Source organism: Scyliorhinus torazame, chromosome 13, assembly GCF_047496885.1.
Source record: "Scyliorhinus torazame isolate Kashiwa2021f chromosome 13, sScyTor2.1, whole genome shotgun sequence".
NCBI classification, from domain to species: domain Eukaryota; kingdom Metazoa; phylum Chordata; class Chondrichthyes; order Carcharhiniformes; family Scyliorhinidae; genus Scyliorhinus; species Scyliorhinus torazame.
Genome location: NC_092719.1, coordinates 110,631,143 through 110,648,523, shown reverse-complemented (window position 1 = coordinate 110,648,523; position 17,381 = coordinate 110,631,143). Strand labels below are relative to the sequence as shown.

General features: G+C 50.9%; 1 protein-coding gene across 8 annotated transcripts in view; it reads right to left on the bottom strand.

Moving 5' to 3' along the window:
- dock3 (dedicator of cytokinesis 3) overlaps window positions 1-17,381 on the bottom strand; it is a 1,587,592-nt gene that overhangs the window by 925,405 nt on the left and 644,806 nt on the right. For all 8 annotated transcript variants that reach the window (XM_072472048.1, XM_072472049.1, XM_072472047.1 and 5 more), the window contains one exon: window positions 2,036-2,096. In XM_072472048.1, the coding sequence (XP_072328149.1) occupies window positions 2,036-2,096 (61 nt within the window). The remainder of the gene's footprint in view (window positions 1-2,035; window positions 2,097-17,381) is intronic.

Below are 17,381 nucleotides of genomic sequence, written 5' to 3'. Positions count from 1 at the left end.
CCAGGTCTGCGCGGAGTGCAAGCCGCACTTCTACCGGCCAGATCGAGCGCACCTGGTGAAGGTCTCCCGCCCCTTTGAGCGCCTCAGCATGGACTTCAAACGGCCCCTCCCCTCCACCGACCGCAACACGTACTTTCTGAACGTGGTCGATGAGTACTCCCGGTTCCCTTTCGCCATCCCATGCCCCGATATGACTTCTGGCACGCTCATTAAAGCCCTCCACAGCATCTTCACACTGTTCGGTTTCTCCACCTACATCCACAGCGATCGGGGATCCTCTTTTACGAGTGATGAGCTGCGTCAGTTCCTGCTCAGCAAGGGCATCGCCTCGAGCAGGACGACCAGCTACAACCCCCGGGGAAACGGACAGGTGGAGAGGGAGAACGGGACGGTCTGGAAGGCCGCCCTGCTGGCCCTGCGGTCTAAAAATCTCCCGGTCTCCCGCTGGCAGGAGGTCCTCCCTGAGGCGCTCAACTCCATCTGATCGGTCCTCTGCACCGCGACTAATGAGACCCCTCATGAACATCTCTTTGCCTTCCCCAGGAAGTCCACTTCCGGGGTTTCGCTCCCAACATGGCTGACAGTTCCTAGACCCGTCCTCCTTCGCAAGCATGTGCAGACCCATAAGTCGGACCATGTGATCGAAAGGGTCCACCTCCTACACGCGAACCCGCAGTACGCCTACGTGGCACACCCAGATGGGCGCCAGGACACAGTCTCCCTCCGGGACCTGGCACCCGCTGGATCCCCACCCACGGCCCCCGACCTGACACCGCCCCCCCCCCCCCCCCCCCCGGTTGCCTTTCACCCCTGTGCCACTCCACCCTCCCCCCAGCGAACCTCACTGCAGCCCCCGCCCCAGGAGGTTCAGTCCTCCCATTGGTTCCACTCAGGGGTGACGAAGACGAGAACAACATGCTCCCGGAGTAACAGGTGACCAAGTCGGCGCCCACGTCACCACCAGGATTGAGGCGATTGAAGAGGAGGGTCAAGGCCCCCGGCAGACTGAACTTGTAATTCTTTTTTCCACCCCCCCCCGCCGGACTCTTTTTTTTAAACAGAGGGTGAATGTGGTAGTCATCATGGTAGGTACATGGGTAAATCCCTGCCTGCTGGCTCCGCCCAGTAGGCGCCGTATAAATGTGTGTGCTCGCCGGTGCTGTAGCCATTCTGGTGGCAACTACAGGAGGCACAACATCTTTGCTCAATAAACTCTCGTCTTTGTGGTAATTGATAGTGCATCAAATACCACACGATAATTTTCAGAATACATTACTTCAAAATAACAATTAAGTTACATTATCGGGATGGATTTTCAATCCAGAGTCAGAGCCCAAAGCCACAGTTGTTGCTGGCCCACAATGCATGACACAATGCAATTTTAACATGCAAATACTTTAAGCAAGCTGGAGATGTGGTGATGCGTGCTGCCTGAAGGCATGAACTAGTCTGGACAGTGATTTTAAAAGGTAAGCAGCAGCCATAACTGAACTCTCCGTTGCCTTGGGGAATGGAGCAGGCAGGAGAACAGAAGGCCAGTGCCTCACAGTCCGAACAAGTGCCCAAAAGCTCACTCAGGAAGCAACTAATCCACTCTGTTCAAGACATGGCAATTCTTGCTACTGCAAGAGCACCTTGATTTAATTTTCCTTTTTACTTCAAGATTTTAAATTTGTAGCCAATAAATAATGGCTTCTCACTGTGCTGCCAAAAGCTGTGCACTAACGTGCCCCAGACTGTTCACTCTTCCTGTTATCTTTGAAAATTTAATTCTGTCCCATTCCAGCCTGTGAACACACTCTTCAATGAGTTTAACAGCAAGTTAATTGGAGAAATGCAGTTGCCAGTTTCCCCCGCCTCCGCCCCCACCCCTGTGAAAATTGCAACACGTCAAGGAGGTATAGGAAGACTAAATTGCCATCTGAGAGTATTACTTTCAAAGTAATTGCACCTTGTTCATCCATTCTAGTGACTTGCCAATGATTTCACATTTAACATCGTAACAGTAGACTGCTGTAAATATTTTGGGGTTTACCTATTCGTATTACATGAGCAACTATGTAGAGATCTCGCTTCAGATCCTTGTTACTGAGATCCTGAAAGTCCAAACATAAAAAGCAAAGTTATATCAGGTAAATGACAGTGAGCAGAACTACAGTCAATAACATAACATGAGGATGCTGCAATTAGGTTAATAATCTATTTTATCAGGATATCACAATCACTATTAGCATTACCAGTCAGCATTTTAATTGAGAGTCAACATTTCACATGAAAAATCCAACATTTTTCACTGAGATTAGTTTTTTTTTAATAAATATTTTATTGAAAATTTTTGGCCAACCATCACAGTACATTGTGTATCCTTTACACAGTAATATAACAATATAAATAACAATGGCCAGTTTTATAAACAAGAAATAAATAATATATAAACAAAAACAAAACTAAATGGCAACTGCCTTGTCCCAGATAAATATTCTCCAAAAATATGTTTTAACAGTCCAATATACAATTATCTATAACAACAACCTATACATATTATACTTATATATTAACATCCCTGAGAATCCCTCTGGTTCCTCCCCCCCCCACCCCCCCCCACCCCACCCCGGGCTGCTGCTGCTGTCTTCTTCTTGTCCATTCCCTCTATCTTTCTGTGAGGTATTCGACGAACGGTTGCCACCGCCTGGTGAACCCTTGAGCCGATCCCCTTAGGACGAACTTAATCCGTTCCAGCTTTATAAACCCTGCCATGTCATTTATCCAGGTCTCCACACCTGGGGGCTTGGCTTCCTTCCACATCAACAGTATCCTGCGCCGGGCTACTAGGGACGCAAAGGCCAAAACATCAGCCTCTCTCGCCTCCTGCACTCCCAGCTCTTCTGCAACCTCAAATATAGCCAACCCCCAGCTTGGTTCGACCTGGACCCCCACTACCTTCGAAAGCACCTTTGTCACCCCCACCCAAAACCCCTGTAGTGCCGGACATGACCAGAACATGTGGGTGTGATTCGCTGGGCTTTTCGAGCATCTCGCACACCTATCCTCTACTCCAAAACATTTGCTAAGCCGTGTTCCAGTCATATGCGCCCTGTGTAACACCTTAAATTGTATCAGGCCTAGCCTGGCACACGAGGACGATGAGTTTACCCTACTTAGGGCATCAGCCCACAGCCCCTCCTCAATCTCCTCCCCCAGCTCTTCTTCCCATTTCCCTTTCAGCTCGTCTACCATAATCTCCCCCTGTCTCTCATCTCCCTATATATGTCTGACACCTTACCGTCCCCCACCCATGTCTTTGAGATCACTCTGTCCTGCACCTCCTGCGTCGGGAGCTGCAGGAATTCCCTCACCTGTTGCCTCGTAAAAGCCCTCAGTTGCATATACCGGAATGCATTCCCTTGGGGCAACCCATATTTTTCGGTCAGCGCTCCCAGACTTGCAAACGTCCCATCTACAAACAGATCTCTCAATTGTGTTACTCCTGCTCTTTGCCATGTTCCAAATCCCCCATCCATTCTCCCCGGAGCAAACCTATGATTATTTCTTATCGGGGACCACACCAAGGCTCCCGTCTTTCCCCTATGCCGTCTCCATTGCCCCCAAATTTTCAGAGTAGCCACCACCACCGGGCTTGTGGTGTATTTCTTCGGTGAGAACGGCAACGGCGCCGTCACCATGGCTTGTAGGCAAGTACCCCTACAGGACGCCTTCTCCAATCTCTTCCATGCCGCTCCCTCCTCTTCTCCCATCCTTCTTACATACCATTGAGATGTTGGCGGCCCAGTAGTACTCACTCAGGCTCGGTAGCGCCAGCCCCCCCCTATCCCTACTACGCTGCAAAAATCCCTTCCTCACTCTCGGGGTCTTCCCGGCCCACACACAACTCATGATACTCTTCTCAATTCTTTTGAAAAAAGCCTTCGTGATCACCACCGGGAGGCACTGAAACACAAAGAGGAATCTCGGGAGGACCACCATTTTAACCGCTTGTACCCTCCCTGCCAGTGACAGGGATACCATGTCCCATCTCTTGAAGTCCTCCTCCATCTGTTCCACCAACCGCGTTAAGTTTAACCTATGCAATGTACCCCAATTCTTGGCTATCTGGATCCCCAAGTAGCGAAAGTCCCTTGTTACCTTCCTCAGCGGTAAGTCCTCTATTTCTCTGCTCTGCTCCCCTGGATGCACCACAAACAGCTCACTTTTCCCCATGTTCAGCTTATATCCTGAAAATTCTCCAAACTCCCCAAGTATCCGCATTATCTCTGGCATCCCCTCCGCCGGGTCCTCCACATACACCAATAAATCGTCCGCGTAAAGAGATACCCGGTGTTCCTCTCCTCCCCTGAGTACTCCCCTCCACTTCCTGGAACCCCTCAATGCTATTGCCAGGGGCTCAATCGCCAGTGCAAACAATAATGGGGACAGAGGACATCCCTGCCTCGTCCCTCTATGGAGCCGAAAATACGCAGACCCACGTCCGTTCGTGACCACGCTCGTCATCGGGGCCCTATACAGCAGCTGTACCCATCTAATATACTCATCTCCAAAGCCAAATCTCCTCAACACCTCCCACAAATAATCCCACTCCACTCTATCAAATGCTTTCTCGACATCCATCGCCACCACTATCTCCGCTTCCCCCTCTGGTGGGGGCATCATCATTACCCCTAGCAGCCTCCGTATATTCGTATTCAGCTGTCTCCCCTTCACAAACCCAGTTTGGTCCTCATGGACTACCCCCGGGACACAATCCTCTATCCTCATTGCCATTACCTTGGCCAGAATCTTAGCGTCTACATTTAGGTGGGAAATAGGTCTATAGGACCCGCATTGCAGCGGGTCTTTTTCCTTCTTTAGGAGAAGCGATATCGTTGCCTCCGACATAGTCGAGGGCAGCTGTCCCCTTTCCTTCGCCTCATTAAAGGTTCTCATCAGTATCGGGGCAAGCAAGTCCACATATTTCCTATAAAATTCGACTGGAAATCCATCCGGTCCCGGAGCCTTCCCCGCCTGCATACTCCTAATTCCTTTCACTACTTCCTCTATCTCGATCTGTGCTCCCAGTCCCATCCTCTCCTGCTCCTCCACCTTAGGAAATTCCAGCCGGTCCAGGAAGCACATCATTCTCTCCTTCCCATCCGGGGGCCGAGCTTCGTATAATCTTTTATGGAATGCCTTGAACACTCCATTCACTCTCTCTGCTCCCCGCTCTATCTCTCCTTCCTCATCCCTCACTCCCCCTATTTCCCTCGCTGCTCCCCTTTTCCTCAATTGATGGGCCAGCAACCTGCTCGCCTTCTCCCCATACTCATACTGTACACCCTGTGCCTTCCTCCACTGTGCTTCTGCAGTACCCGTTGTCAGCAAGTCAAATTCTACGTGTAACCTTTGCCTTTCCCTGTACAGTCCCTCCTCCGGTGCCTCCGCATATTGCCTGTCCACCCTCAGAAGTTCTTGCAGCAACCGCTCCCGTTCCCTACTCTCCTGCTTTCCTTTATGTGCCCTTATTGATATCAGCTCCCCTCTAACCACTGCCTTCAGCGCCTCCCAGACCACTCCCACCTGGACCTCCCCGTTATCATTGAGTTCCAAGTATTTTTCAATGCACCCCCTCACCCTTAGACACACCCCTTCATCTGCCATTAGTCCCATGTCGATTCTCCAGGGTGGACGCCCTTCTGTTTCCTCCCCTATCTCCAAGTCTACCCAATGTGGAGCGTGATCCGAAATGGCTATAGCCGTATACTCCGTCCCCCTCACCTTCTGGATCAACGCCCTTCCCAAACCAAAAAAGTCGATTCGCGAATAAACTTTGTGGACATAGGAGAAAAACGAAAACTCCTTACTCCTAGGTCTGCTAAATCTCCACGGGTCTACTCCTCCCATCTGCTCCATAAAATCTTTAAGCACCTTGGCTGCAGCCGGCCTCCTTCCAGTCCTGGATCTCGACCTGTCCAGCCCTGGCTCCAGCACCGTATTAAAATCTCCCCCCATTACCAGCTTTCCCACCTCTAGGTCCGGGATGCGTCCTAGCATGCGCCTCATAAAATTGGCATCATCCCAGTTCGGGGCATATACGTTTACCAAGACCACCGCCTCCCCCTGTAATTTGCCACTCACCATCACGTATCTGCCCCCGCTATCCGCCACTATGGTCTTTGCCTCAAACATAACCCGCTTCCCCACTAGTATAGCCACCCCCCTGTTTTTCGCATCTAGCCCCGAATGAAACACCTGCCCCACCCATCCTTTGCGTAGTCTAACCTGGTCTATAAGTTTCAAGTGCGTCTCTTGTAACATAACCACGTCTGCCTTAAGTTTCTTAAGGTGTGCGAGTACTCGTGCCCTCTTTATCGGCCCGTTCAGCCCTCTCACATTCCACGTGATCAACCGGGTTGGGGGGCTTTTTACACCCCCCCCTTGTCGATTAGCCATCCCCTTTTTCCAGCTCCTCACCCGATTCCCACGCAGCTGTGTCCCCCCCCAGGCGGTGCCCCCCCGCCCACCCCACCCCATTCTGGCTCCCCCTCTCCCCAGCAGCAGCAATCCAGCAACTCCCCCCTCCCCCCCCCGCTAGATCCCCCACTAGCGTAGTTACACCCCCATGTTGCTCCCAGAAGTCAGCAAACTCTGGCCGACCTCGGCTTCCTCCCGTGATCTCGGCTCGCACCGTGCGACGCCCCCTCCTTCCTGCTTCCCTATTCCCGCCATGATTATCATAGCGCGGGAACAAAGTCCGCGCTTCCCTTTTGGCCCCGCCCCCCATGGCCAACGCCCCATCTCCTCCACCTCCCTTCCTCCCTCCACCACCACCTGTGGAAGAGAGAAAAGTTACCGCATCGCAGGATTAATAACATAAAACTCATCTTTCCCCCCCCTTTTTCCCCCCCCATACTCGCCCCACCACTTTGTTTCAAACGTTCTTTTTTAATAACCCGCTTATTCCAGTTTTTCTTCCACAATAAAAGCCACGCCTCATCCGCCGTCTCAAAGTAGTGGTGCCTCCCTTGATATGTGACCCACAGTCTTGCCGGTTGCAGCATTCCAAATTTTATCTTCTTTTTGTGAAGCACCGCCTTGGCCCGATTAAAGCTCGCCCTCCTTCTCGCCACCTCCGCACTCCAGTCTTGATACACGCGGATCACCGCGTTCTCCCACCTACTGCTCCGAGTTTTCTTTGCCCATCTAAGGACCATCTCTTTGTCCTTAAAACGGAGGAATCTCACCACTATGGCTCTAGGACTTTCTCCTGCTCTCGGTCCTCGCGCCATCACTCGGTATGCTCCCTCCACCTCCAGCGGACCCGCCGGGGCCTCCGCTCCCATTAACGACTGCAGCATCGTCCTCACATATGCCCCGACGTCTGCTCCTTCTGCACCTTCAGGAAGACCAAGAATCCTTAAATTATTCCTCCTCGCGTTATCCTCCAGCACCTCCAGTCTTTCCACACATCGTTTATGGTGTGCCTCGTGCATCTCCGTCTTCACCACCAGGCCCTGTATATCGTCCTCGTTCTCGGCAGCCTTTGCCTTCACGACCCGAAGCTCCCGCTCCTGGGTCTTTTGCTCATCCTTTAGCCCTTCGATCGCCTGTAATATCGGGGCCAACAGCTCCTTCTTCATTTCCTTTTTAAGTTCTTCCACGCAACATTTCAAAAACTCTTGTTGTTCAGGGCCCCATGTTAAACTGCCACCTTCCGTCGCCATCTTGGTTCTTGCTTGCCTTCCTTGCCGCTGCTCCAAAGGATCCACTGCAATCTGGCCATTTCCCTCTCCTTTTTCCATCCGTTTCCAGGGAGGATTCCCTTCTGGTTTACCGCACAGTGCTTCTAGCCGTTAAAATTGCCGTTGGGGCTCTTATTAAGAGCCCAAAAGTCCGTTCCACCGGGAGCTGCCGAAACGTGCGACTTAGCTGGTCATCGCCGCACCCGGAAGTCCCTTCACTGAGATTAGTGTTGAGTAATCAGATCAGTCGAGAGTTGGAACCAATTCGACATTAAACTCTCCGACTGTTAATTGCGATGTACTTAACAATGCTACTCAGATGTAAAGTTGTCACATTACCAGTGGGATTCTCCCTTCTGGGGAACTAAGTCCCCACGCCGGCGGGAGAACCGGCGTCAACCACTCCAGCGTCAACAGCCCCCGAAAGTGCGGAATTCTCCACATTTTCAGGGGCTAGGTGGACGCCGAAAGGGTTGGCGCCGCTCCAGCCGGTTCGCACATGCGCCGAAGGGTCGACGTGATCTCGCGCATGCACGGAACCGCCAGCATGGTTCCGCGCATACGCAGACCAACCGACGTATTTTGGCGCATGAGCGGGAAGTTCTCTTCTCTGCGCCGGCCATGGCGGAGCCCTACAGGGGCCGACGAGGAAGGAAGTGCCCCCACAGAACAGGCCCACCCGCAGATTGGTGGGCCCCGATCGCAGGCCAAGCTCCGGGGTCGGATCCCCCCGTGACCCCCCCCCCCCCCCCCCCCCCCCCTCCCCCCCGATGACTGCCCTTGCCGACTTACCTGCCAGGTCCCGCCGCATAGGACCATGCGTAACCCACGCCAGCGGGACTGGCCAAAAACGGACGGCCGCTCAGCCCATCGGGTCCCGGAGAATTGCCGGGGGGGCTGCTGCCAACGGCCTCCTACCGGCGTGGCGTGAATCCCGCCGCCGCCCAAAAAACACCGCCGGAGAATACGGCAGCCGGCGTCGGGGCAGGATTTGCGCCGTCCCCCGGGGAGTCTCAGAAACTGAGAATCCCGCCCTACATCTCCACAAACATTACTTCCGATAACACTGTTTATGCCAAAATTGATCATTTTGAACCTCCTATGTACACAAAAATTCTGGTATTCTGTATATAAACATTTTATGATGGGAAAATAAATTCTCTGTCAAATTTTCACCAGCATGCTCTGCTGCTGAACTCTTTGAAACATTCAAAATGCTTTCTGGAAAAATGAATCAGGCAACAACTTTTTATCCTATCTGAAATTTCTGGGGCGGGATTCTCAGTTTCTGAAACTAAGGGCTGGATTCTCCGTTATTGGGACTATGTCCCCACGCCGTCTTCAAAACTGTGGACTTTCACGCCAGAAAAACTGGGGTAAAATTAGCAGCTTTTGCTGCAGATATGGGTCCCCGCACTTTCGGGTCTGAGGCCGCGCACGCGCACGGCGGCAGCCTCCAGCGGCCATGCTGTGCTCCATGGCAGGCTCAGACTGCGGAGCTGGACACTGAAAATAGACCCCCCTGATCAGCCACGTGCCCGACCTGGATGCCTCGGAGAAGAGGAGGATGACCCTGTACGACGGCTCGCGAAGGAGGCTGCCAGCCGCTGCCATTCGCTGTGTCTGGGTGCTGGTGGCAGAGACGGTGAGCGCCCTGGGCAACACCGTCCGGACTTGCCAGCAGTGCCGAAAAAAAACTGCACGACCTGCCCTGGCACCAACCCCCCCCCCCACACACACCCGGAGGGCGGCGAACCCCCACCCTGCACGACATGCCAGCACCCATATCGGCCGCCATGGTTGGGTGCCCTGGTCGCTGAGGCCTCCAGCTACCCACCCCTATGCTGCAGGCGTCAGACTGTCTAACACCGGCGTTTTCTGTTTCCGCACTCTCTCTCCCCCATACCGCCGGGAGCAGGATAAGATGGAGGGGGAGAGCCGGACTTGCGGCCCTTCACCATTGCAGAGTAAAGGACCCTGGACGTGGTCGGCGGCCCGGAAGAGCGGGCCTCCAGGGCTGGCAGCAGCAGGCGCTGGGGGTGCCTCAGGGGTTAGCTCTGCTCACACCCCCGTCCCGTGGAGTAGCCCGGGGGCACCCCGAGGGAGGAGGAGGTGATGGGGCCTAAGCTGGTTGGTGACTCCCGCAGAGGATGTGCTGGAAGACTGTACCCCAGACCAGTCAGCCCCCCACCACAGTAGACGGTGAACCTTTATCTGGGGAAGTCTGTCATGGGGAGGAGGGGGGTCGTAGCTGGGGTGGGGGGGGGGTCTACACTTCCCGCTGCCTTGGTAAAGCGGGCAGCGGAATCAAAAACTCCTCCCACCCGGGTTATTCTCTCTTCCAACTTTTTTCATCAGGCAGAAGATACAGAAGTCTAAGAACATGCATCAACAGATTCAAAAACAGCTTCTTTCCCGCTGTTACCAGACTCCTGAATGGCCCTCTTATGGACTGAACTGATCTCTCTACACATCTTCTCTACTGTTGCAGCACTATAGTCTGTATGCTTCACCCGATGTCTATGTATTTATCATAGATTATCATAGAATTTACAGTGCAGAAGGAGGCCATTCGGCCCATCAAGTCTGCACCGGCTCTTGGAAAGAGCACCCTACCCAATCCTCCACCCTATCCCCATAACCCAGTAACCCCACCCAACACTAAGGGCGATTTTGGACACTAAGGGCAATTTATCATGGCCAATCCACCTAACCCGCACATCTTTGGACTGTGGGAGGAAACCGGAGCACCCGGAGGAAACCCACGCACACACGGGGAGGATGTGCAGACTCCGCACAGACAGTGACCCAAGCCGGAATCAAACCTGGAGCCCTGGAGCTGTGAAGCAACTGTGCTAGCCACAATGCTACCGTGCTGCCCCATGGTGTATTTATCATATGTCCATTGTTTTTCATGTATGGAATGATCTGCATGGACTGCACACAGAACAATACTCCTCACTGTATCTCGGTTCACATGACAATAAGTCTAAATCTAATCTAAACCTAATCTGCGGTGCACACCTAAGTGAAGACCCTGCACCAACTCATCCTTCAGACAACAATACTGTGAGTTAATTGTCGTATCTTCCAGTTGCCTGCAATGCACTAATCATCTCTACTTCATTTTAGAGGCACCTATTAGGGGCACAAAGGTACACATTGTATTCTTCTCTTTGAAGTTTAAGTAGTGTGCGTCATCCTGAAGTCTGTATAAAAGACAGACAGAAAGCGCACTCAGTCAGCGTTGCGCAGGTCAAAGAGACACAGCCTGAATGAGTGAGACACATCCAGAGTGGGAATTTGAAACTTGGTAAATTGGTGCAGTGAGGTAATTCGGTGCAGAGTGGGAGAAGGTGCTTTTTCCCAACTGTATTGTTCTCTCTCTTTCTTCTGGCCTGTAACTTTTAATCAGCAGGGAGAGAACCTGAGAGCATCTGATACCCTCAGAAGGTAAGTAAGTAATTTTTACTTTAATTACCTTTTCAAATTGTGTGTGTGTATGGGGGGGGAGGAAACTGAAGTGACATCACAGAAAAGCTGTGACCTGATTGGCTGGTTGGGAATCTACACTAAATTAAAACAATTAAGCATTGGTAAGCTAATTAAACATAATTACTTAATTATAATTTAGAGGGGTATCTAAGCCAGAGAACGGAGAGTACTGTATTTAGCTTTCACATTTATAGTAGAAATCTAGTGCGAGGAAACATATAGTTAACAGTAACTTTTTTTCTTAACTTTTAACTTTAATTTACAAATTAATTGACGTAATGTCAATTAGAGGGGTGCAGTGCTCTGACTGTGAGATGTGGCAGGTCCGGGAGGCTTCCAGCGTCCCGGATGGCTTCATCTGCAGAAAGTGCACCCAACTGGAGCTCCTCACAGACCGCATGGTTCGGTTGGAACAGCAGTTGGATGCACTTAGGAGCATGCAGGTGGCGGAAAGCGTCATAGATAGCAGTTATATAAATGTGGTCACACCCAAGATGCAGGCAGAGAAATGGGTGACCACCAGAAAGGGCAGGCAGTCAGTGCAGGAATCGCCTGTGATTGCCCCCCTCTCGAACAGGTATACCCCTTTGGATACTGTCGGGGGGGATAGCCTATCAGGGGAAAACAGCAGCAGCCAGAGCAGTGGCACCACGGCTGGCTCTGATGTTCAGAAGGGAGGGTCAAAGCGCAGAAGAGCAATAGTCATGGGGGACTCTATAGTCAGGGGCACAGATAGGCGCTTCTGTGGACGTGAAAGAGACTCCAGGATGGTGTGTTGCCTCCCTGGTGCCAGGGTCCAGGATGTCTCCGAACGGGAAGAGGGCATCCTGAAGGGGGAGGGCAAACAGGCAGAGGTCGTTGTACATATTGGTACTAACGACATAGGCAGGAAGGGGCATGAGGTCCTGCAGCAGGAGTTCAGGAAGCTAGGCAGAAAGTTAAAAGACAGGACCTCTATGGTTGTAAGCTCGGGATTACTCTCTGTGCCACGTGCCAGTGAGGCTAGAAATAGGAAGATAGAGCAGCTGAACACATGGCTAAATAGCTGGTGTAGGAGGGAGGGTTTCCGTTATCTGGACCACCATATAAGGACGGGTTGCATCTAAACTGGAGAGGCATAAATATCCTGGCTGCGAGGTTTGCTAGTGTCACACGGGAGGGTTCAAACTAGTATGGCAGTGGGGTGGGCACGGGAACAATAGGTCAGAAGGTGAGAGCATTGAGGGAGAACTAGGGAAGTTGGATTAGTACTTGGAACTATGATGTTGTTGCCATTACAGAGACCTGGTTGAGGGAAGAGCAGGATTGGCAGCTAAACATTCCAGGATTTAGATATTTCAGGCGGGATAGAGGGGGATGTAAAAGGGGTGGTGGAGTTGCGCTACTGGATAGGGAGAATCTCACAGCTGTACTACGGGAGGACACCTCAGAGGGCAGAGAGCTATATGGGTAGAGATTAGGAATAAGAAGGGTGCAGTCACAATGTTGGGGGTTTACTACAGGCCTCCCAACAGCCAGCAGGAGATAGAGGAGCAGATAGGTAGACAGATTTTGGAAAAGAGTAAAAACAACACGGTTGTGGTGATGGGAGACTTCAACTTCCCCAATATTGACTGGGACTCACTTAGTGCCAGGGGCTTAGACGGGGCAGAGTTTGTAAGGAGCATCCAGGAGGGCTTCTTAAAACAATATGTAGACAGGCCAACTAGGGAAGGGGCTGTACTGGACCTGGTATTGGTGAATGAGCCCGGCCAAGTGTAGAAGTTTCAGTAGGGGAGCATTTCGGGAACAGTGACCACAATTCAGTAAGTTTTAAAGTGCTGGTGGACAAGGAAAAGAGTGGTCCTAGGGTGAATGTGCTAAATTGGGGGAAGGCTAATTATAACAATATTAGGCGGATGTTTGAGGGTAAATCAACATCTGACATGTGGGATGCTTTCAAATGTCAGTTGAAAGGAATTCAGGACCGGCATGTTCCTGTGAGGAAGAAGGATAAATACGGCAATTTTCGGGAACCTTGGATAACGAGAGATATTGTAGGCCTCGTCAAAAAGTCTCCCATCACAACAACTCTGTTGTTTTTACTTGTTTCGAAAATCTGACTACCTATCTGCTCATCTATCTCCTGCTGGCTGTTGGGAGGCCTGTAGTAAACCCCCAACATTGTGACTGCACCCTTCTTATTCCTGATCTCTACCCATATAGCCTTGCTTCCCTCTGAGGTGTCCTCCCGTAGTACAGCTGTGATATTCTCCCTAACCAGTAGCACAACTCCGCCACCCCTTTTACATCGCCCTCTATCCCGCCTGAAACATCTAAATCCTGGAACGTTTAGCTGCCAATCCTGTCCTTCCCTCAACCAGGTCACCTTAATGGCAACATCACAGTTCCAAGTACTAATCCAAGCTCTACGTTCATCTGCCTTACCCGTAATACATCTTGCATTAAAACATATGCACTTCAGGCCATCAGATCCGCTATTTTCAGCAACATCTGCTCTTCCTCAGAGCCATACTGGCCCTATTCCCTAGTTCTCCCTCAATGCTTTCACCTTCTGACCTATTGCTCCGGTACCCAACCCCCTGCCATACTAGTTTAAACCCTCCTGTGTGACACAGCAAACCTCGTGACCAGGATATTTATGCTTTCCAGTTTAGATGCAACCCGTCCTTCTTATACAGGTCACACCTGCCCCGGAAGAGCTCCCAGTCAGAGTCCAGATAACGGAAACCCTCCCTCCTACACCAGCTGTTTAGCCACGTGGTTAGCTGCTCTATCTTCCTATTTCTAGCCTCACTGGCACGTGGCTCAGAGAGTAATCCTGAGATTACAACACTAGAGGTCCTGTCTTTTAACTTTCTGCCTAGCTCCCTGAACTCCTGCTGCAGGACCTCATGCCCCTTCCTGCCTTTGTCATTAGTAACAATATGTACAACAACCTCTGCCTGTTTGCCCTCCCCCTTCAGGATGCCCGCTACTCGTTCTGAGACATCCTGGATCCTGGCACCAGGGAGGCAACATACCATCCTGGGGTCTCTTTCACGTCCACAGAATTGCCTATCTGTGCCCCTGACTATGGAGTCCCCTATGACTATTACTCTTCTGCACTTTGACCCTCCCTGCTGAACATCAGAGCCAGCCGTGGTGCCACTGCTCTGGCTGCTGCTGTTTTCCCCTGATAGGCTATCCTCCCCGACAGTATCCAAAGGGGTATACCTGTTCGAGAGGGGGGCAACCACAGGCGATTCCTGCAGACTGCCTGCCCCTTCTTGTGGTCACCCATTTCTCTGCCTCCACCTTGGGTGTGAGCACATTTATATGACTGCTATCTATGATGCTTTCTGCCACCTGCATGCTCCTAAGTGCATCCAACTGCTGTTCCAACCGAACCATGCGGTCTGTGAGGAGCTCTAGTTGGGTGCACCTTCTGCAGATGAAGCCATCCGGGATACTGGAAGCCTTCCGGATCTGCCACATCTCACAGTCAGAGCACTGCACCTCTCTAATTGACATTGCATTAATTAATTAGTAAATTAAATTTAAAACATTTTTTTTTTAAAGTTACTGTTAACTATATGTTTCCTAGCACTAGATGTCTACTATAAATGTGAAAGCTAAATATAGTACTCTCCGATCTCTGGCTTAGACACCCCTCTAAATTATAATTAAGTAATTATGTTTAATTAGTTTAACAATGTTTAATTTTTAAATTTAGTGTAGATTCCCAACCAGCCAATCAGGTCACAGCTTTACTGTGATGTCACTTCAGTTCCCCCCCCCCCCCACACAATTTGAAAAGGTAATAAAAATAAAAAATAAAAATCACTTACCTTCCCAGGATGCTCTCTGGTTCTCTCCCTGCAGATTAAAAGTTACACGCCAGAAGAAAGAGAACAAAACGGTAGGGAAAAAGCAGCTTCTCCCACTCTGCACCGAATTACCTCACTGCACCAAATGACCAAGTTCCAATTCCCACTCTGGATGTGGGTGCTCTAAATTTATTTAAAAAAAATAAAGGGATCACAGTCTGAGGATTCAGGGTAAACTATTTCGGACAGAGATGAGGAGGCATTTCTTCACCCAAAGAGTGGTGAGCCTGTGGAATTAATTACCACAGGAAGTAGTTGACGCTAAAACATTGAGTATATTCAAGAGGCGGTTAGATATAGCACTTGGGGAGAATGGGATCAAAGGCTATGGGGAGAAAGCAAGATAAGGCTATTGAGTTGGATGATCAGCCTTGATCGTGATGAATGATGGAGCAGGTGATAATTTCAGGGTTTGTATGGGCGAGCAAAGCCCCGCAGGTGAAGAACTTTATGAATTATGACTGGGCGGCGAACATAGTTACGCTTTGGAAGTGAGTCGTGGGGGAGGGGGTGGTATGGGAGCGGATGGAGGCAGTCTCTTGCAGGGATACGAGTTTGGGGGAATTGTCTGCCGTTCTTACCGGCCAGGTACTCCACAAGCCCGGTGGTGGTGGCGGCCCTTAGGGTGTGGGGACAGTGGCAGCAGCATATGTGGCTGGAGGGGGCCTCGGTTTGCGCACCGATTTGTGGAAATCACTGGTTTGTTAAGGCAGGGCTAGATGGGGGTTTCGGGGGGTGGCATCTGGCGGGGATTAAGCGGTTTGGGGATCTTTTCATTAACGGCGGCTTTCCGAGCCTGCAGGAGTTGGAGGAGGAATTTGAGCTGCCATCGAGAATCGGTTCCGGTATTTGCAGGTGAGGGACTTTGTTCGAAGGCTGGTAATGTACTTTCCTCACCTGCCGCCCCAGGGCTACAGGACAAGATGGTGTCAAGAACAGGATTAGGGGAGGGGAACGTGTCGGAAATTTGCAAGGAAATGATGGACTGGGAGGGAGCCGTGATAGGGGTAGTGAAGCGCAAGTGGGAGGAGGGGTTGGGTAGGGAGTCGGAGGCTGGGTTGTGGGAGGATGCCCTGAGGATAGTAAATGCATTGTTGTTATGCGCTTGGCTTAGCCTTATCCAGTTTAAGGTGGTCCACAGGGCACATATGACTGTGGCCAGGATGAACAGGTTTTTAAAAATAAATTTAGAGTACCCAATTAATTTTTTCCAATTAAGGAGCAATTTTAGCATGGTCAATCCGCCTAGCCTGCACATTTTTGGGTTGTGGGGGCGAAACCCATGCAGACACGGGGAGAATGTGCAAACTTCACACGGACAGTGACCCAGAACCGGGATCGAACCTGAGACCTCGGCACCAGGAACCAGCAGTGCTACTCACTGTGCCACCATACTGCCCGATGAGCAGGTTTTCTGAAGGGGTGGAGGATAGGTGTGGGCGGTGTGCAGGTGGGCCCGCGAATTATGTCCATATGTTTGGGGCGTGTCCAAAGCTTGGGGGATTCTGGCAGGGGTTTGCCAACGTTATATCGGAGGTCCTGAAGGTGAAGGTGGTCCCGAGTCCAGAGGTGCCGATTTGTGGGGTGTTAGAAGACCCAGGAGTCCAGGGGGGACGAGAGAAGCCGATATCTTGGCCTTTGCCTTCCTGGTAGTCCGGAGACGGATATTGTTGGAATGGAGGGACTCAGGGCCCCCGAAAACCGGGGGTGGGGTGAGTGACCTGGCGGAGTTTCTCAGGTTAAAAAAAATAAAGTTTGCCGTGAGAGATTCTGTATTGGGGTTTGCCCGGAGGTGGGTGCCGTTTATTGACTTATTCGAGAAAAGTTAAGATGTCAGCAGTGGGGGATGGGGTAAAATGGGGAGGCAGGGGAGTTGGAAAGTGAGGGGCTGGATTGTGGGATATTTTGCTGAGTTGGTTATTTGAAACCCTGTTGGCTTGATTTGATTTGTGATTATGTTTGCGGAGTTAATATACAAATGCCTCAATAAAATATTTTTAAAAAAAGATATTGTTGGGCTGCCTTACTGAACACTTGTGGGGACAGAATATGAAATAATTTCTTTGTACATTCAAGAGAACAATCCAAAAGTCCAGGATATCTTTGATTGGAAACATGTAACATTACTGTCTAATTAAATCATTGCAAACTTGATCATCGTGCTTTCAGAACATGCATTAATGCCAGTGAGGCATGTAATAATTAAGAGACGACAGACTGGAAATTACTGTGTAATATTATTATAGAAACCTTTACTTATTTCAAACAGGTAAATATGTTCATT